This window comes from Salvelinus alpinus, chromosome 2, assembly GCF_045679555.1.
Source record: "Salvelinus alpinus chromosome 2, SLU_Salpinus.1, whole genome shotgun sequence".
Taxonomy (NCBI): Eukaryota; Metazoa; Chordata; class Actinopteri; order Salmoniformes; family Salmonidae; genus Salvelinus; species Salvelinus alpinus.
Window position 1 is genome coordinate 13,908,163 of NC_092087.1, and position 20,814 is coordinate 13,928,976.

At 39.4% G+C, this 20,814-nt stretch overlaps 1 protein-coding gene across 6 annotated transcripts in view; it reads left to right on the forward strand.

Annotated features, from left to right (window-relative positions):
- The window catches only part of igfn1.4 (immunoglobulin like and fibronectin type III domain containing 1, tandem duplicate 4), a 32,859-nt gene extending 12,809 nt beyond the window's left edge, over positions 1–20,050 (forward strand). Inside the window, exons 7-27 of one of the 6 annotated variants that reach the window (XM_071367131.1) lie at positions 84–270; positions 475–588; positions 892–1,060; positions 4,475–4,747; positions 4,871–5,107; positions 5,418–5,477; positions 7,734–7,793; positions 9,803–9,862; positions 11,423–11,470; positions 13,031–13,096; positions 14,602–14,717; positions 14,904–15,045; positions 15,140–15,433; positions 15,555–15,854; positions 16,180–16,359; positions 16,658–16,786; positions 16,977–17,056; positions 18,155–18,347; positions 18,708–19,004; positions 19,242–19,562; positions 19,685–20,050. In XM_071367131.1, coding sequence (XP_071223232.1) covers positions 84–270; positions 475–588; positions 892–1,060; positions 4,475–4,747; positions 4,871–5,107; positions 5,418–5,477; positions 7,734–7,793; positions 9,803–9,862; positions 11,423–11,470; positions 13,031–13,096; positions 14,602–14,717; positions 14,904–15,045; positions 15,140–15,433; positions 15,555–15,854; positions 16,180–16,359; positions 16,658–16,786; positions 16,977–17,056; positions 18,155–18,347; positions 18,708–19,004; positions 19,242–19,562; positions 19,685–19,689 — 3,331 coding nt within the window. In that variant the 3' untranslated portion in view covers positions 19,690–20,050. The remainder of the gene's footprint in view (positions 1–83; positions 271–474; positions 589–891; positions 1,061–4,474; positions 4,748–4,870; positions 5,108–5,417; positions 5,478–7,733; positions 7,794–9,802; positions 9,863–11,422; positions 11,471–13,030; positions 13,097–14,601; positions 14,718–14,903; positions 15,046–15,139; positions 15,434–15,554; positions 15,855–16,179; positions 16,360–16,657; positions 16,787–16,976; positions 17,057–18,154; positions 18,348–18,707; positions 19,005–19,241; positions 19,563–19,684) is intronic. The other 5 variants (XM_071367136.1, XM_071367140.1, XM_071367151.1 and 2 more) reach the window with 5 other exon arrangements.
- The last annotated feature ends 764 nt before the right edge of the window (positions 20,051–20,814 follow it).

Consider the following 20,814-nt stretch of genomic DNA (forward strand, 5'->3'; position numbering starts at 1 on the left):
GTAACAATTGTGTATGCTTTATTTAAACTTTTAATAACTGTAAACATAAGCATTGACAACATTTTTTGTTGTTGTCATAATAGTAAAATTCGTCCCAAAATGGAAAAGAAAGAAGATGGAGAAATAGATCCAAAGTTTTGGGAACTCTTGATAAGTGCTGACAAGAAAGACTATGAGAGCCTCATGTTGGAGTTTGGAGTCACTGACTTCCGCTTTATGCTGAAGACACTGAATGAGATGAAGAAGGAAAGAGAGGAAGAGCAAGCACAGGTTTGCCTGTTATAATGTCATTGTTATTCATAGTAAACATATCAATATCACAAGCTTAAATTCCTGAGATCATAGAGAGTTCAGGGGGCTGAGTAAATCTCGATACTAAAGTAGTGGTCATTTTTCATTTGTATACACATTTCATCCATACAATGTCGTTTCTCCGTATAATTCATAGTTTTTTTCATGTTTACTTTTATTCAGTTCATTGAATACCTAGCTAACCTGAAACCTATTGAAGTTGGACCCGATGGCTGTGCAACCTTTTCAATAGACATGGATCTCATTGAACAAAGCAGCAGGATCTTCCTCTACAAGGTTAGACTCATGGACAGTGGAAGAAGGTTGTACATACAGATGTAGGATCTTAATTTCATTTTTAGTCAATCTATCTACGTAACTTGTGTGAATCTATCACAATGTAAATTGCTACCATAGTTCATTTTCTGTTGGTGAATGAATGCTACCAATGACGTAGTATGCAACTTGACTTTCTGTCGGTCATGTGAACTGACTTAAAGATGCAGTAAAATCCACAGTAAAAGACTTGGCAAAGACAGTACAGTTCTGTTGCTGATGACAGTTGTTCATTCCACTGTGTTTTCCCAATTCTCCCCACAGGATGGAGTGATGATTCCATACAGCAAGGAGTTGGGAGATACAATCAAACACAGCCTAAAGATAGTGGGCCGAAAGTATCAGTTCAGCATAAGGGATCTGTTTCCTGATGACGCTGGGCTCTACCAGGTGGATGTTGAGGACGTAAATGTATTCTCCACCGATTTTAAGAGTAAGTTCAGCAATACACTCTTAGATAAAAGGGTTCTTTGGCTGTCCCCATAGGATAACTCTTTTTTTGTAGAAACCTCTGTAGAAAGGGTTCTACCTCAAACCCAAAAGGGTTCTACCTGGAACCAAAAAGGGTTCTTCAAAGGGTTGTCCTATTCCGACAGCCAAAGGACCCTATATGGTTCTAGATACAGTGGCGATTTTAGCATGTAAATCTTGGGGCCAACCCCAAAAAATATTTTGGGATGCATGCCAGCAAATACACTACACAACGCAACACTAAACAATACTATAACTGCACTATAACGGTGACAAACGGTGCCCACAAACTGTTAGGACCTACATAAAGTCCAAACAGCAGTCCCAACACCTTACCACTGCTACACCTGGCTATCAGCGGAGCCTTGTCTGGCAGTGAAACAGTTCATTCAGCCTCATTTACCGCCTTTAAAAAAAAAGATGGCTGACTTGCTTAAACAAATGTGGTTCCTACTGACAATTGAGATGTACAAACTATGACAAAAGGTGATTACAAGCAGATAACAGGCAATCCGTAATTTCGATTAAGACATTAATGAGCGAGCTAGGACGGACATAGTCAATATAACAATTTTTTCAGCACTTTTAAAATGTACAGCGACAGAATTCAGAACATGGGCTGTTCTTACAGTGTTTTCCCTGTACACCAAGTCAGAACCGTATGATAAATAAAGGGGCCATATAGGCAGACAATGAAAGCTCTTACAATATTCGATGATTACATTTTTCTAAAACAGTTTATAGGCTACATGTGCACCACCAAGTCAGAACAGTAGGTGAAATTAAGAGGGGAAAATAATCAGAATTATTAGGGTGAGGCACATGGGCTACTAACAGCGTACTACACAACATACACTTAGTATTACTTTCTTAGCTACGGTATACATATCTCCCTGGCATATTATATAATTTATGCAGCAGCATACAATACATTTTTGGACTCACATTGTTGTGCTTTGCTCAATTGAACAGGAAGGTGGCATGGCGGTCCTTCATGGGCAAATTTTGTTATTAACGTCTGGCATTCTCTGGATTTAATGTGTTTTCAAGACAACTGGGAACTCAAACATTTTTTTGTAGGAATCATGATGACGTTAGTGATCTTCAGATCGTAGCTCTAGAAAGAGGCCCGAGTTCCCAACTTACAATTCCGAGTTGGATGGCCATTTAAAATGTATTTTCCCAGTCGGAGCTCGTTTTTGTCTTGAACTCAAATTTCACAGTTCCGAGTTAACAGTTGTTTTGAGCAGGGCACAAATCATGCTGTATTGACAACATGGCCAATGTTGAATGTTTATCATTTTAAGCTTGAAAAAGAGACCCTTAACCTCAGACTTGGGACCACACAGCCACTCCACCAAATAGCAGGCAAGTGATTGCATGTGATTGCAAGGCTTGCAGTTAGCCACTGATTCCAACAAACCCCTCATTGTTGTGTAATGTTTATGTCCAATGGCTGATGAGCACCAATACGTTTTATCTATCATTTCTCTTCGTTATTTATCTTCATATGACAAGGATTAATCTTAAGGCTAGGCGTCCCGCTAGCGGGACAACATCCGGGGAAATTGGAGAGCGCGCAATTCAAATAAATAATCGTAATATTAAACATTTATGAACAGACAAGTATCATATATCATTTTAAAGCTTAAATTATTGTTAATCTAACTGCATTGTCCGATTAACAATAGGCTTTACAGCGAAAGCATAGTATGTGATTGTTTGAGGACGGCGCTCCCACATCAACATATTTTTCAACCAGCACAGGCTTCATATAATCACAAATAGCGATTAAATAAATCACTTACTCTTGTAAATCTTCCTCTGTTTGCAATTCCAAGGGTCCCAGCTACAACATGAATAGTCGTTTTGTTAGATAAAATCCTTCTTTATATCCCAAAAAGTCTGTTTAGTTGGCGCCATCGATTTCAGTAATCCACTCGTTCAACTTGCAGACAAAGTAGTCCAAAAAGCTACCGCTAAACTTTGTTAAACAAGTCAAACGTTTCTATTTAATCTTCAGGTATCCTAAAATTTTAATAAACTATAATATTTCATACGGAAAGAAGTATGCTCAATAGAAAAGTAAAATTAGTAAGCGAGCGTCCTCTTCGTCGCGCCAACAGACTGATATTGTACCGGGACTCTTTGTACAAAAACTCAAAATTCTTGCTCATTTTTGAAGAAACAAGCCTGAAACAATGAACAAAGACTGGTGACATCTAGTGGAAGCCATAGGAATTGCAATATGGGAGCTGGAATTACATAAAACCCATAGCTTTACATTATAAATTCTGGTTGGTTTTTCTTTGGATATTTGACTGCCATATCAATTGTGTTATAGTCTCATACATGATTTGAACATTTCTACAAACTTCAAAGTGTTTTCTATCCAATGCTACCAATTATATGCATATCCTGGCTTCTGGGCCTGAGTAACAGGCAGTTTACTTTGGGCACGTCAGTCAGGCGGAAATTCAGGAAAATAGACCCTAGCCCTAAATATATTATTAAATTAAATGATTTGCCAGTAGATTGTCGACTTGATTCATGATGATGACTGCTAAGATTTTGAAAGTATGATGTTCAGTCCAATCAAAGCTCCTGTAGATATAATGTGATTTGACGTCATTTTGTCTGTGGCCAATAACCTTGAGCCTTCTTGGATGGGCACTTCTAATGTAACTCTATGGCAGCACCCAAGGGGCTTGACATTTCGAGCTCTACCCTTAGATTTGGCGGTGGAGTAATATCCCCATGAATGACAGAACACTGAGCCAAACATGGAGCAACTAGAGAACATTACCAACTCCTACGCGGCATATTTTTCGCTGGCTGCCCCACCGCCACAGAAAGCAGAAACACCTGTATTTTGGAGCTGCCTTAATCAAGAAAGCAAAAAAGAGACCGTGTTTGTATGCAGCTTTATTAACTCCATGACTCAATTAATTAGATTTTTGTTTTACATTGTTTGCAAACTGATATGTGACACATGCAAAACAGCCCCCCCCCCCCCCCCGAAAAACAGCGCAATAGCTAAAAACGTGTAGCTCAAAACAGGTGCCCTGAATGACGGGTTGCTACTGTCTAGATAGCACATTTTTTTCTAAGAGTGTATCCATCCACACACTTTAGGTCAATATTCCGAGAGTTGTGTAGAGCAATAACAATGGATGACTATTTTGCAAGCATCGTATGTTCAATAATTGAATAATTGTATACAGACATTGTCTAAATGAGAATGGGTTTAAGTGTATCTAAAATATTATCGAAATCTATAAAAATACATAGGAAGGAAGAATGTCTGCCATGCATGTTTAGTTTTTAATAAACTGGGTACCAGATTGCTTGCTTATCAATGACGTGTCTTTTTCAGTTCCCATGGTGGACTTCCTGGTCAAGATTCAGGAGTGTAAGGCCATGGAGAGAGAGGATGCTGTGTTTGAGTGTGTCCTGTCACAGCCCTTTGGCAAGATCATGTGGGTTGGCAAGAACTTACCATTGGAGGCAGGGGATAAATATGATATTGAGGTTTCAGAAGACAAGCTCATCCACAGACTAATCATTAAAGACGTTGCTATGGTGGACAAAGGAATCTATGCCGCTGTGGCAGGAATCAAATCTTGCAATGCCTTTCTTGTTGTTGAAGGTAAGATGATGTACTGCACCAGTATCATTTCGCTGTCATTACACTTCATGTTGACTCCATGTTGACTCCATGTTTGACCCATGTTTGACCCACTCAATCTCTCCGGTCATGTCTTTGGTCCAGCCGACAAGGGTGAACCCGGCAAAAAGAAACAACGTAAAACCACAAGGGCAGGAGGAGCTGGAGTTGACCTGACGGCGATTGCCCAAGAGCAGGCAGTTAAAAACACAGCAGACAGAGAGGTGCTGATGGAGAAGGTGAAAGCAATCAAGGACGAGAGAGCGGCTAATGCCACTGCAGCACCTGAGACTTCCGCTGAAGCTAAAGCTAAAGTTAAGGGGGTAGAGGCTTCCCAAACAGGTAAGGACACTGATTGCAAGTATGACAGAGATCCATCTGAATCTTATTCCAGGTCATATTGTAGAAAAAAATCTTAAAATTCTCTTTTCAGTATTTGCTATTATCCATGTACAATACATGGACATGTACGCTAGGGTACGTGGTCCTGTCTGAACTGTATCCTGATCATTACTATTATCTCCTTCCAGGTCATGTTGTAGTTCATTGCTATTTACCCTGAAGTATCTACAGCATAAATGGATTGGAATATATAATTTAAAATGCATTTCTGACAGTCATTGACTAGTTGTGATGGTGGTTAAAACTGTAGGAGCTACAAAACAGGGACCGGCAGTTAAAGGGTCTGACCATAAATCCGTGGATAATGAGGGTAAGATATTATGAGGAATGTGTTTACCTCTGCATGGATACCATGTCAAATATGGAAGCCATTTGAGACATAATGGCTTTGACAGTCTGTGTGTTTTACTCATGATTGAGGATCTTGTTTGTCCACTCCATAGATACATAGTCTCTAAACTTCACAGCACTTCAAAACAACTCATACCTTATAGTGGTTTGTAGACTAGACCAGTGTCTCTCAACCTCCAACCTCCGGTCCATGGACTGGCACGTTGTTGACCGGTTCCTAGGATGTTTCACTGTGAATGATTCCATCAGCTCTAAAATGCTAATTTGAACAAAGTGGTCTTTTAAGGAGGAAGGACCACAGCTTACTGGGTTGAGAGGTTGAGAAACACTGCACTTGATTTTGGGTTTACATTCATGATCAGCCAACAATGTCCCATTGTTGAGGTCAGGTCATGTCAATGTATTTGGTTTGTTGTATTACACCATGATTCATAGTGTAATTAATTCAGTGTGGTTGCTTGACTTTATAATTTTGTTTTGTTCAATGTGTCTACTAGTCCGTTTCTGCTGCTTGGTTCTCATCCTTTATGCCGTTATTGTGACTACTAATTATCACAAGCATATTCAGGGATTGTAATGCAATGTGTAACACTCTCATTAGATTGCAGAATGAACACAGACATTGTGCTTTCTAAAATGTGCTTTTTATTATGTTTTTTGTATCATATTGCATCATCTATGTCAGGGAAGGGCAACTTTGATGTGTGTGGGGGCTACAAAAAACAGAACTCATCATGAGTAGCCGCAGTGGCTCGTGGGTCTGCGTACCCCCCCCCCCCCCCCCCCCCACACACCTTGTGAGCGAAACGTTTTAGCGGCCCCAGAGGTGACAGTGAAGAGAAAGAAATCAGTTCTAAAGTTAATTTCCTGCAATTCTGAACATGTTGCCATAGGGAGAAGTCAAATGTTTGTATTTTTTTATATGACAACTGACGATCAATGGGCCCCACCCTGTTCGGTAATTCGACCGTGCATGCTACAAGTTTAGATAGTTGGCCGCTAAACTAATTTACCAATCTAAAAATGTTTAGCTGACATGGGAAAATTGAGTGACTGCTGATGCACAACCAAATTTCAAAATTCTACTTGTGTATTCTATTATTCTGACTCTCAACAGTAAGTTGAGATCCTGACTGAGTTCCCCCAAAAATGTTAATATATATTTTTGTATTTATTATTATTGGTCCATGGAAATACAAAAAGGGGGCCATGTGCCACCCGCGGGCCGACAGTTGCCCATCCCTCATATGTGTATTTTACGCTTATACTTTTAGTGTCATGCTTTTGTCAGTAGGGCCTGCTGTCGCCCTCATGAAAACATTTAATGTTGTAAACACTAAATACTGTATTTTCTGACACTGTATTCACCACATCTTAAGTGCAATTGATGACATGTCCTTGGTCAATTTTAATGCACACATCAATAACATTTTGTCAAATCTAAATGTTATTCTAGTGGGTAATCATTGTTGATTTTAGTTAGTTAATATTATTAATTTTTCCTGTTGAAGGTAAGTATGTGCAACAATAATATAAATGAAACAATTAGAATCCATGCACTAGAGTTAAAGTTGAAGCTAAGGTGTTAGAGGCTTCCCCAACAGCTAAGGACACTGATCGCTAGTATAACAGATGACAAGAATAAACATTCCAGCTGACTGAATAAAGTTAGCTGGAGAAGGCTTTGTGACGTCCTTCAGACGGCTCTTATGATAAGATCTAAATCAATAGTAATCAGATTTTTTGAGTGTTGGCCATCTTGGCTTGTTAAAGTTGGATTACTGCAGGGCCACAGCACCCATAGTTGAGCATGCCAGATTTTTTATTCAAAGTGAATTTCAACGTAAAAGTTTTCTCACCATGACTGAGGAGCATAACTGTCATAGAGATTATTATTATTATGAATATTATTATGATACTTGGCTTATAGGTTGATGCTTTAAATGTGTAATAGGTAAGTTGTCTCTACAACAAAATCTTAAATTCTCTTTTCAGTATTTGCTATTATCCATGTACAATACATGGACATGCACGCTAGAGTAGTCAATTCTGTCTGAACTGTATCCTGATCATTACTATTATCTCCTTCCAGGTCATGTTGTAGTTCATTGATATTTACCCTGAAGTATCATATAGCATATTTGGCATGGAATATATCATTTAAAATGCATTTCTGACAGTCATTGACTAGTTGTGATGGTGGTTAAAACTGTAGGAGCTCCAAAACAGGGACCGGCAGTTAAAGGGTCTGACCATAAATCCGTGGATAATGAGGGTAAGATATTATGAGGGATGTGTTTACCTCTGCATGGATACCATGTCAAATATGGAAGCCATTTGAGACATAATGGCTTTGACAGTCTGTGTGTTTTATTCATGATTTAGGATCTTGTTTGTCCACTCCATAGATACATAGTCTCTAAACTTCACAGCACTTCAAAACAACTGATACCTTATAGTGGTTTGTAGACTAGACCAGCGTCTCTCAACCTCCAACCTCCGGTCCATGGACTGGCACGTTGTTGACCGGTTCCTAGGATGTTTCACTGTGAATGATTCCATCAGCTCTAAAGTGCTAGTTTGAAAAAAAGTGGTATTTTAAGGAGGAAGGACCACCGCTTACTGGGTTGAGAGGTTGAGAAACACTGCACTTGATTTTGGGTTTACCTTCATGATCAGCCAACAATGTCCCATTGTTGAGGTCAGGTCATGTCAATGTATTTGGTATGTTGTATTACACCATGATTCATAGTGTAATTAATTCAGTGTGGTTGCTTGACTTTATAATTTTGTTTTGTTCTATGTGTCTACTAGTCCGTTTCTGCTGCTTGGTTCTCATCCTTTATGCCGTTATTGTGACTACTAATCATCACAAGCATACTCAGGGATTGTAATGCAATGTGAAACACTCACATTACATTGCAGATTGAACACAGACACTGTTCTTTCTAAAATGTGCTTTCTATTACGTGTTTTGTATCATATTGCATCATCTATGTCAGGGAAGGGCAACCTTGTTGTGTGTGGGGGCTACAAAAAATGGAACTCATCATTAAGGGCCGCAGTGACTCGTGGGTCTGCGTACCAACCCCCACCCCCCTCTCTTCCCCCACACACCTTCCGAGCAAAACGTTTTAGCGGCCCCTCGTGACAGCGAGGAGAAAAAAAAATCCGTTTTGAAGTTAATTTTCTGCAATTCTAAACATGTTGCCATAAGGAGGAGTCAAATGTTTACATTTTTTTATATGATAACTGATTATCAATGGTCACACCCCTGTTCGGTAATTTGACCATGCTTACTACAATTTTAGATAGCTGGCCGCTAAACTATTTTACCAAAAATAATAAAAAATGCTGACATGGGCAAATTGAGTGACTGCTGATGCACAACCAAATTTCAAAATTCTACTTGTGTATTCTATTATTCTGACTCTCAACAGTAAGTTGAGACCCCAACTGAGTCGCCCTCATGAAAACATTTAAAGTTGTAAACACAAAATACTGTATTTCGGACACTTTATTCACAACATCTTAAGTGCAATGGACGACACATCATTGGTAAATTTGAATGTTCTCATCTATAACATTTTGTCAAATTTAAATGTTATTCTACTTGGTTATCTTTGCAGATTTTAGTTAGTTAATATTATACATTTTTCCTGTTGAAGGTAAGTATGTGCAACAATAATATAAATGAAACAATTAGAATCCATGCACTGGAGAAAAAGCTGAAGCTAAGGTGTTAGAGGCTTCCCAAACAGCTAAGGACACTGATCGCTAGTATAACAGATGACAAGAATAAACATTCCAGCTGACTGAATAAAGTTAGCTGGAGAAGGCTTTGTGACGTCCTTCAGACGGCTGTTATGATAAGATCTAGATCAATAGTAATCAGTTTTTTTGAGTGTTGGCCATCTTGATTTGTTAAAGTTGGATTACTGCAGGGCCACAGCACCCATAGTTGAGCATGCCAGATTTTTTTTCAAAGTGAATTTCAACGTTAAAGTTTGCTCACCATGACTGAAGCAAAACTGTCATAGAGATTATTATTAATATTATTATTATAATTGGCTCATACGTTGATGTTTTAAATGTGCAATATGTAACTTGTCTCTACAACAAAATCTTAAATTGTCTTTTCAGTATTTGTTATTATCCAAGGTCATGTTGTAGTTCATTGATATTTAACCTGAAGTATCATATAGCATATTTGGCATGGAATATATCATTTAAAATGCATTTCTGACAGTCATTGACTAGTTGTGATGGTGGTTAAAACTGTAGGAGCTCCAAAACAGGGACCGGCAGTTAAAGGGTCTGACCATAAATCCGTGGATAATGAGGGTAAGATATTATGAGGGATGTGTTTAACTCTGCATGGATACCATGTCAAATATGGAAGCCATTTGAGACATAATGGCTTTGACAGTCTGTGTGTTTTATTCATGATTTAGGATCTTGTGTGTCCACTCCATAGATACATAGTCTCTAAACTTCACAGCACTTCAAAACAACTGATACCTTATAGTGGTTTGTAGACTAGACCAGTGTCTCTCAACCTCCAACCTCCGGTCCATGGACTGGCACGTTGCTGACCAGTTCCTAGGATGTTTCACTGTGAATGATTCCATCAGCTCTAAAGTGCTAGTTTGAACAAAGTGGTCTTTTAAGGAGGAAGGACCACAGCTTACTGGATTGAGAGGTTGAGAAACACTGCACTTGATTTTGGGTTTACATTCATGATCAGCCAACAATGTCCCATTGTTGAGGTCAGGTCACCTCAATGTATTTGGTTTGTTGTATTACATTTACATTTACATTTAAGTCATTTAGCAGACGCTCTTATCCAGAGCGACTTACAAATTGGTGCATTCACCTTATGATATCCAGTGGAACAACCACTTTACAATAGTGCATCTAACTCTTCTAAAAAGTTAGATTTTTATTTTTATAATAATTTTTTTTTATAAGGTATCAGTTGTTATTTTTAAAAAGTTAAAAAGTATTACACCATGATTCATAGTGTAATTAATTCAGAGTGGTTGCTTGACTTTATAGTTTTGTTCTATGTGTTTACTAGTCCGTTTCTGCTGCTTGGTTCTCTTCCATTATGCCATTATTGTAACTCCTAATCATCACAAGCATACCCAGGGATTGTAATGCAATGTGTAACACTCACAGTACATTGCAGAATGAACACAGACACTGTGCTTTCTAAAATGTGCTTTCTATTTACCAGTCAAAACAAATTTAGCTGACATGGGCTAATTGAGTGGCTGCTGACACACAACCACATTTCAAAAATGCAACTTGAGTATTCTATTATTCTAACTCAACAGTAGACTGAGGCCCCGACTGAGTTTATATTTTGGGGGGTATTTATTCTTATTGGTCCGTGGGCCTACAAAAAGGAGCTGTGCGCCCCCGCAGGCCACCAGTTGCCCATCCCTAATCTATGTGTATTTTACGCTTATACTTTTAGTGTCATGCTTTTGTCAGTAGGCCTTGCTGTCGCCCTCGTGAAAACATTTAAAGTTGTAAACACAAAATACTGTATTTTCTGATACTTTATTAATCTTAAGTGCAATTGACACATCATTGGTCAATTGTAATACACTCATCTACGGTATAACAGTTTGTAAAATCTAAGTGGTATTCTAGTGGGTAATCTTAGTTAACCGTATTTAGTTAATATTACTGAATTTACTGAACTCCTGTTGAAGGTAAGTATGCAACAATAATATATACGAAACAATTGTAATCCTATTTGCATATGGGGAAGAATGCTGTATTGTTTTCATGTTAGCTAAGTTTTAGACACAAATGTTTTGCTGAGTAAATGAAAGGATTTAAACATATCAGTTATAAATGGAACCCCTATTAACTAGTTATAACCACTGGTAGGGGATTTAGATGGATCTGGAGAAGGTGATGGAGGCAGTGGGAACAGTGGTAAGAGATACTGAGAATTGCATTGACCCAATAACCTTACTGAGATAAGCGTTGTCCTGAGTTATATTTGTGCTCAATTTACCTATCAATTTTGTTATGTACTGCTTCATTACTTAACAATGTAATTTTACCAAAATCTAGAAATTAATAGATAACATTTTTAGCATTAACTCCACCAGTTGGTCAAAATGTAAAATAACATAATCCTACATTTTATTTGTTTTAACCCCATTTCTATCTGATAGCTCAACCTGAGTGTCTACATACAGTGCATTTGGAAAATATTCAGACCCCTTGACTTTATCCACATGTTACCTTACAGCGTTATTCTTAAAATTGATTAAATCGTTTTTTTCCCTCATCAATCTACACACAATACCCCATAATGACGAAGCAAAAACTGTTTAGACATTTTGGCAAATGTATATAAAAACAACAGAAATATCACATTTATATAAGTATTCAAACCTTATACTCAGTACTTTGTTGAAGCACCTTTGGCAGTTATTACAGCCTTGAGTCTTCTTGGGTATGACGCTACAAGCTTGGCACAACTGTATTTGGGAAGTTTCTCCCATTCTTCACTGCAGATCCTCTCAAGCTCTGTCAGGTTAGATGTGGAGCATCGCTGCACAGCTATTTTCAGGCCTCTGCAGAGATTTTCCATTGGGTTAAAGTCCGGGCTTTGGCTGGAACACTCAAGGACATTCATGTGCCTTTTACTGAGGATTGGCTTCCATCTGGCCACTCTACCATAAAGGACTGATTGATGGAATGCTGCAGAGATGGTTGTCCTTCTGGAAGGTTCTCATATCTCCACAGAGGAACTCTGGAGTGCTGTCAGAGTGACCATCGGATTCTTGGTCACCTCCCTGACCAAGGACCTTCTCCTCCGATTGCTCAGTTTGGCTTGGTGGCCAGCTCCAGTCTTGGTGGTTTCAAACTTCTTCCATTTAAGAATGATGGAGGCCACTGTGTTCTTAGGGATCTTCAATGCTGCAGAAATTTGTTGGTACCCTTCCTCAGATCTGTGGCTCGACACAATCCTGTCTCGGAGCTCTACGGACAATTCCTTCGACCTCATGGCTTGGTTTTTGCTCTGACATGCACTGTCAACAGTGGGACCTTATATAGACAGATGTGTGCCTTTCCAAATCATGTCCAATCAATTGAATTTACCACGGGTGGACTCCAATCAAGTTGTAGAAACATCTCAAGGATGATCAATGGAAACAGGGTGGACCTGAGCTCAATTTTGTGTCTCATAGCAAAAGGTCTGAAAACTTAGGTAAATAGGGTATTTCTGTTTTTTATTTTTAATACATTTGGAAGCATTTCTAAAAAACAGTTTTCGCTTTGTCATTATGGGGTATGTTGTGTAGATTGATGAGGATTTTTTTAAAATCCATTTCAGAATATTTCTGTAACATAACATAATGTGGAAAACGGGGCCGGGTCTGAATACTTTACAAATGCACTCTATAGTATAACTGCATTTTAAAGTAGAGACTGAAATGAAATATTAGAAAATGAGAGTTGTCTGGTTGTAATCATTAATAGGACAGTCAAATAATGAAGGCCCACCGGCGCCCACTGTGCCTGGCCAGCCGGTCGGAGACAGTACTGGTAAGATTTTGCGAGATTCAATTGAATATTGAATGGATGCAATAACATATATGAATAACATTATGCTATTCATATGAAATCCGCTGAATCTGATTATTCAGGAATTTTAGAGTGTTTCTAATAAGTGGTAAGTGAGATATGGAGCATCGAATGGTTGCAATAACATATATGAATAACATTAAGTTATTCATATGAAATCATTTGAATCTGAATTACTGAGGCATTTTAGAGTGTTTCTAAAAGCATATCTACATTCAATTAATATATTACTGGCTCGTCAAAACTTTTTTTGCATATGATCTCATTCTCTTTTGGGTGTGAATATATGAACTGAAATGCTTTCAGTGGTGTTTTTATATACAACAAAGAAGAGGATACCACAATAACCTGTATGCGAAAGCATACTTTAATCCTCAAACAACTTTGACTTTGAATTGCAGTCACCTTTTCTACTGTTCACCCCTCCCTGTCCTGGAGAGGTGCCGTGTGTGTAGGCTTTAGTCCCATCCCATCATAAACAGGTCCTTGATGACTAGTTGATAGGCCAGGTGTGCCCTACTTAGATGTGTGGTGGGATGTGCAATGACATTGTGACTTAGAAGTTTCTCGGACCCCACAGTGTGTGCATTTTGTCCGTTTACGGATTGTAACTAAAAACCCTATGTGGCCCTACTGAGAAACTGTTGATTACTAAGCCCATCCTAATCCAGATCACAGTAGCATGATATTTACCCATTATAATGATATTTAACTATGTCTATGATAATGATATTTAACTATGATAATGATATTTAACTATGTCTATGATAATGATCATTAACCATGATAATGATATTTAACTATATATCCTTTAAGCAAGTGGAAACAGGTAATTGGGAAATCTTTGTCCAGAGTCTTAATATATGACTGTAGTCCAGACTAGTAGTCTGTAGAAATTGTGATTCAATCATCAATTTCAAAGTATATTTTCTTATTTTTGTAAGGTAAGTTTATATACTGTACGTGCATTAATATGCTGCTCATTGTGTTCTTAACACACATAGACCGGATGAGTAAAAGCATTCACATGAGTAAAAGCATGTAACATTATATATTGGGTGGTTTGAGCCCTGAATGCTGATTGGCTGACAGCCATGGTATATTAGAGCGTATACCATGGGTATGACAAAACATATATTTTTACTGCTCTAATTACGTTGGTAACCAGTTTATAATAGCAATAAGGCACCTCGGGGGTTTGTGATATATTGCCAATATACCACGGTTAAGGGCTGTGTCGGGGCACTCCGCGTTGCATCGTGAAAAGAACAGCCCTTAGCCGTGGTATATGGCCATATACCACACCGCCTCTGACCTTATTGCTTCATTAGAAAACAGCTACAACAGAACGGTATCTTGACTTCAGTATTTTCTTCTCAGTAGATTACTCCATTACTCCACTAGTATTAGCTGTGAATTCAAACCAATGCATACATGCTAATTGTGTTGTATATTGTGCTGTGTAGGATGCAGCATTAAGAGTGGCCTCTCGGATCTCTTTGCTCTCCGTGGCAAGAAAGGTGAACTGGTTTGTGAGATGAGCCATGAAGTTGATGGGGCCTGGTTCAAGGATGGAGAGAAGGTTTTGGCTTTATAGCAGAAATTATTACTACAGTGTTCACGAGATTCAATTTCGTTGAATAGGTCGCCAAGTTGGTCCTGACACTGACCTGACCTTGAAAAAATTCCATAAGTAGACAAAACATTTCAATTGAGCTCTTTTTTTTATCACAAAGAATTTGACCTTACTTTGTCTTTGCCTTTTCAGTTATCCACCACAGATGGAATAGCCATAGTGAAAGACGGAACGAGACACACGCTGACCATTCATAACAGTAGTGAAGACGACACTGGAGTCTATCACTTTGAAGCGGGAGGATTTAAATCAGAGGCAAAAGTCACTGTGGGAGGTATGTCGGCTGCACTTTGAACTCTACCTTACATTTTAGTTTGGTGGACTATGGAGCATTAAGCAGTGGTGTGTTTCTTTCTTTTACATCCTAGAATTACCTGGCGTTGATGCTGATGACCTCCACAAGTTTTCTAAGCCTGTGACAGTAAAAGTGGGCCAGAATGCATCCTGGAAGATGCCTTATACACCACAGGACAACTTGGAGGTGAAATGGTTTAAGGATGGCAAAGAGTTGAAGGATGGTGGTGGGGTGAGGTTGGTGAAGGAGGTCAACCACAGCCGGCTGCTGCTCCGGGAGTGTCTGCGTTCCGACGCTGGAGAGGTCAAGATTCAACTCAAAAACCCATTCGGCACTATAGAGGCCACATCTCGACTGATTGTCCTTGGTGAAAAAAACAAATTGTTGTTGATTTTTCTCTAGGCTATGTGTGTGGTGAAAAGTTTACATCTAGAAATACTTCTGCAACACGGTTAAGGTCATACTGTACCACAATGTGTCCCCGACAGACAAGCCCGGCCCACCAGAAGGCCCGGTGGAAATCTTGGAGACCACCTCCACTGTGATTGAGCTGCAATGGGGTGCTCCTAAGGACGACGGTGGCTCCCCAGTGACTAACTACATCATTGAGCGCCAGCAGCTGGGACAGACCGTGTGGAAGAAGATGGGGGATGTCGCAGCTGACAAAACCACCTACAGGGACAGGAATGTGGTCCATGGGAAACTGTACATCTACAAGATCTACGCAGTGAACCCAGAGGGGACCAGTGATGCACTGCAGACTGAGGAAACAATGGCTGGCATATTGAGTGAGTAGAATCTGAAGAGAAACACCCTCATTCCAAAACATTGGTCCACATGCCGTAACATTGGTCCACATGCCGTAACATTGGTCCACATGCCAAAACATTGGTCCACATGCCGTAACATTGGTCCACATGCCAAAACATTGGTCCACATGCCGAAACATTGGTCCACATGCCAAAACATTGGTCCATTCACTCTATGAGTACCTGAGAGTGTAAAAAAGTGTGTTACTTGGGTGAGCCAATGGTGAGCCTCATTCCTCAATGGGACTCCATCTCTACCGTACTTGTTCATTGTTTTCATTGTTATCTCACCTCCATTTATTAGTATTTGCTGGCCGACCTGGAGCACCAAAAGTGGTCAGCGCGTCAAAGACCTGCATCAACCTGAAATGGGAGCCCCCGGAGGATGACGGAGGAATTAAGATTAATGGCTATCAACTGGAAAAACGCAAAAAGGACACAGCTCAGTGGATTGCTTTGAACCCAGTAACTGAGCCTATTGAAGGTCTGGATTACAGATTATAAATTGTTGGTCTTTTTTTGATGGTGAAAATTTAACACATCATGCCCATCATCAGGTTGGCATGGTCTGTGGGGTAATCATTAGCTGGCACAGTCACAAAGTCACAAAGTCATAAAATCGGATTTTAAACCTAACCCTAATCTTAACCACACTTAACCCTAACCTTAAATTAAGAATGTAAATTAAATTGATGTCATTCAGAATACTTTGTTCTGGAAGCTGGATGAAATAAGGATACATATGTTACCTTTCAAATACATTTTCTTGTCTACAACCATAGTGCTGGAGTACGCAGTGAAGGATGTTGTTGAGGGGGCGGAGTATGAGTTCAGGGTATCGGCCATCAACGTTTCTGGGGCGGGAGAGTTCAGTCTCCCCTCTGTGATGGTGACTGCAAAGAATCCCAACAGTAAGTCTCCTCAATGATCCATCTGCATGCAGTCTGTAGAAGTAAGAGATGTCAACCAGCACTGAACTTAAAATGTTGTTAGCCTCAGTCTGGAGGAAGAAAATCGACTGTCAGAACCAATGTATGGCCAGTGTGGAACACTTCCTAAGACGTTGCTTGTCTCAAAGGATTGTGTTTGTTTGTTTTTCAGTGAGGCCTATATTCAAAGATCCAGAGGACTTCATGGTGATCAGGGCGGGAAACTCTGTGAGAATCAAAGTTTTCTATGAGGTAATCAACAAAATCAAATCTAAGTTTATTGGTCGTGTACACAGATTTGCAGATGTTATCTCTTGTGTTTCTAGCTCCAACAGTGCAATAATACCTAGAAGTAGGTATTACGAGGAGTGGAAACACATTGCCTTGTAATGGTCTGCTGATGGCAGAGTCAGCATTTGGAATAAGCAGCATGAGTCCATGGCCACATCCTGCCTGGACAAACGGCAGTGGAGAATGTTTTCCTGGCACATGTTAGATTCCTTGATACCAATTGAGCAACGTTTCCATGCCTGAAGAATTCAGGATGTTCTATCAATATAGTGGGGTCTGACCTGGTACTAGATGGCTGTACCTAATAAACTGGCCACCCTTATAAATACATATAATGGTGTGTAAAGACAGTAGGATATTATATGAATAGGAAAGTTGTGGACGGGCCTCCCGAGTGGTGCAGTGGTCTAAAGCACTGCATCGAAGTGCTAGAGGCGTTACTACAGACCCGGGATCATCCCCGGGCTGTGCCACAACATCAGGGAAGCGCGTTCACTAAAACCTGACGAAATGTCCAAAAGTTCCATAACAGTCCGTAGAAACATGTCAAACGATGTATTGAATCAATCTTTAGAATGTTTTTAACATAAATCTTGAATAACGTTCCAACCGGAGAATTACATTGACTTCAGATGAGCGATGGAACAGAGCTCCCTCTCATGTGAACGCACATGGTCAAAGAATGGTCAGGTCATGGCAGACCTGACTAATTCCCCTCTCATTCGCCCCCCTTCACAGTAGAGGCATCAGACAAGGTTCTACAGACTGTTGACATCTAGTGGAAGCCGTAGGAAGTGCAAACTCATCCACATCTCGCTGTGATTTCAATGGGATCTTGGTTAAAAATCGACCAGCCTCAGAATTCCCACATCCTGTTTGGATTTTTTCTCAGGTTTTTGCCTGCCATATGAGTTCTGTTATACTCACAGACATAATTCAAACAATGTATATTTGTGTCATTATCAAAACTGTTGGCTATGACTGTACAACAGCAAAACATGTGGCACATCCAACCAACAGTTGTTCTCGCTAATCTAATGCTTTTGAAATTGTCTTTAGGCTGAGCCTCCACCAGAGATCACATGGATGAAGGACAATGAGCCTGTATCCAGTTTTATACAGATCATCAACACAGAGGGCTGTTCCCAGCTTGTGATCCCCTCAACAAAACGCTCTGATTCAGGAAACTACACCATTGTGGCAAAGAATAAAGTTGGAGAGGCCAGCTTTGACATTGAGGTTCTAGTCACAGGTAATTCCAAATTCCCATTTGTTATTATTTTTTACTGGCAGAATAAGATATCCTCGTGTGACCTGTTTAGATTTTCCTGCAAAACTTTATATGAACTCTGAAATCTTATACTGTTGAAGTCTTATACTGTTGTGGTCGTATACCGTTGAAGTCTTGTACCGTTGAAGTCTTGTACCGTTGAAGTCTTCTCACAGGGACAAATTCTAAGTAATGTTGCATTTATTATATCAATCTGAGATTGAAAAATAAAAATGTATTACACGAGCACATTTTCAGATATGATTCAGTCTAGAGAGTCATATACGGCAAAACCTCTGTTAGCCTATGTAACTGATATTTTCTTCTCTTTTGTTGTGCTAGATGAGCCAAAGCCTCCCGGTGCAGTGGAGCTGGAGCAGATTGTCCATGGCAAAGTTATTGTGTCCTGGGAGGCCTCTCCAGACCAGGAGCTGGACAACAGGCTGTATTACATGGTGGCCGAGCACAACTCCAGCACACGCATGTGGTACACTGTGGCAGACCGCATCTTTGACAATTCATACACAGCCAATAACATCATGCCTGGAAGGGAGTACCACTTCAAAATCTATGCCAAGAACGACATGGGCATGTCAGACCCATCCATGTCACCCACCTGGGGCATCAACAGCAACAGAAGTGAGTTTAGGTTTCGGTTAAAGTCTCTTTTAACCAAGTTTAATCAGAGAATGGATTAGCATTGTTGGAAACAAGTGGCCATTACTTGAATCCATAAACATAATTTGACATTCATCTCTTGACTTGACTGAGGTGAAATGGAACTGTATCAGTTCACTTAAGCTCCTATATAATGTTTTCTAAATCCACAATTATGCTTCACTCTTTTAATTTCCTTTGTTATTTTTTTCTATCTAGTTCCTATAAACACAAACACGCCAGTGGAAGTCAGCTTTGAGAAACCACCATCTGTCCTGGTCCCTCTGAAGGTGCACTCACCACCAAAAGGATTCCAGATGTACATGACCTGCGCCATCAGGGGATGCCCCACACCCAGCGTCACGTGGCACCTGAACAACGTCTGCATCAATGGTGACAGCAACTACTACATCACCAACTCATATGGCGTGTGCTCCATGTACATCCTTAGGGTCAGGCCCAAGGATGCCGGAGAATACAAAGTTGTGGCAGTTAACTCCTTCGGCAAGGCAGAATGCTCCACTAAACTTGTTGTTAAAGGTAAGCATCTGAAAATACCTATTTCTATTATAGAAGTGATGTCTTTGTTGATTTGGATACTTTTTGTGATTATTTCCTTAATAATTTTCTTAATTTTCTCTCTTTGTGTTTTTTCTTCACAGACTAAATCACATTGATGAATTATCTTGGAGGTTTTCTTCTGCTCTCCTTGATTCTATGTAGAAACATATATTTATTTAAGCAATATTTGAATATGTTAGAGTTTTGGTACATGTATGCGGGATACATGATTAGGTGTTGTGTATTACTCATTAGTTATGTCACTGGACAACTTATCTTCAGTTGTGAGACAGACTTAGCTAACATTTCGTTTTTTGTTCCATTTACTATATTGACTGAATTATTTATCTCAAATGATAAGGAAATTAAATTGAAGTATTAAGTCATTGTCAAAAATAGCACAATTTTTATTTCTTTGAGAAAATCACAAATGTACTTTGGAAAACTACAATAAATACAGCACTTGACATTTTTGTCTGACTTTTCCTTCAGGTGAATGCATAAGTAACATCTCTTTAGTCTAATGGACGTAGGATCTTAATTTGATCACTCTGTTGCAGGAAATGTAAAACGTGTATTGTATTTGAGGTTTAAAAAGGCTTCTGAAGTTGGCAATTTCCACTTTGAAATTTCAGACTTGACTTTCCCTTAAATGTTTCAACCCCTACAAAAACGTATATTCATTATAATCCACATAATAATTCACATTTCCTGTTGTAGAAAACTGGCTCAAATTAGGATCCAACATCTGTAGTTATTTAATTGATAGGCCTATACAGTATGTTATTCCAGACTCAATAAACCTAATTGCCAGCACAGAGGCGCCAGATCCCGACATTTGAGATATTGATGTCATTACTGTGACCAGCAGCACATCATTGTTTTCATATTGCAGTATGAATAGCGCTTGACTCAGCATGGTTCCAGTCGTCCCAGGATTCCAATAACATCAAGCATCCTAGCCCACGTCATCTACAGTGGGGAGAACAAGTATTTGATACACTGCCGATTTTGCAGGTTTTCCTACTTACAAAGCATGTAGAGGTCTGTCATTTTTATCATAGGTACACTTCAACTGTGAGAGACGGAATCTAAAACAAAAATCCAGAAAATCACATTGTATGATTTTTAAGTAATTAATTAGCATTTTATTGCATGACATAAGTATTTGATACATCAGAAAAGCAGAACTTAATATTTAGTACAGAAACCTTTGTTTGCAATTACAGAG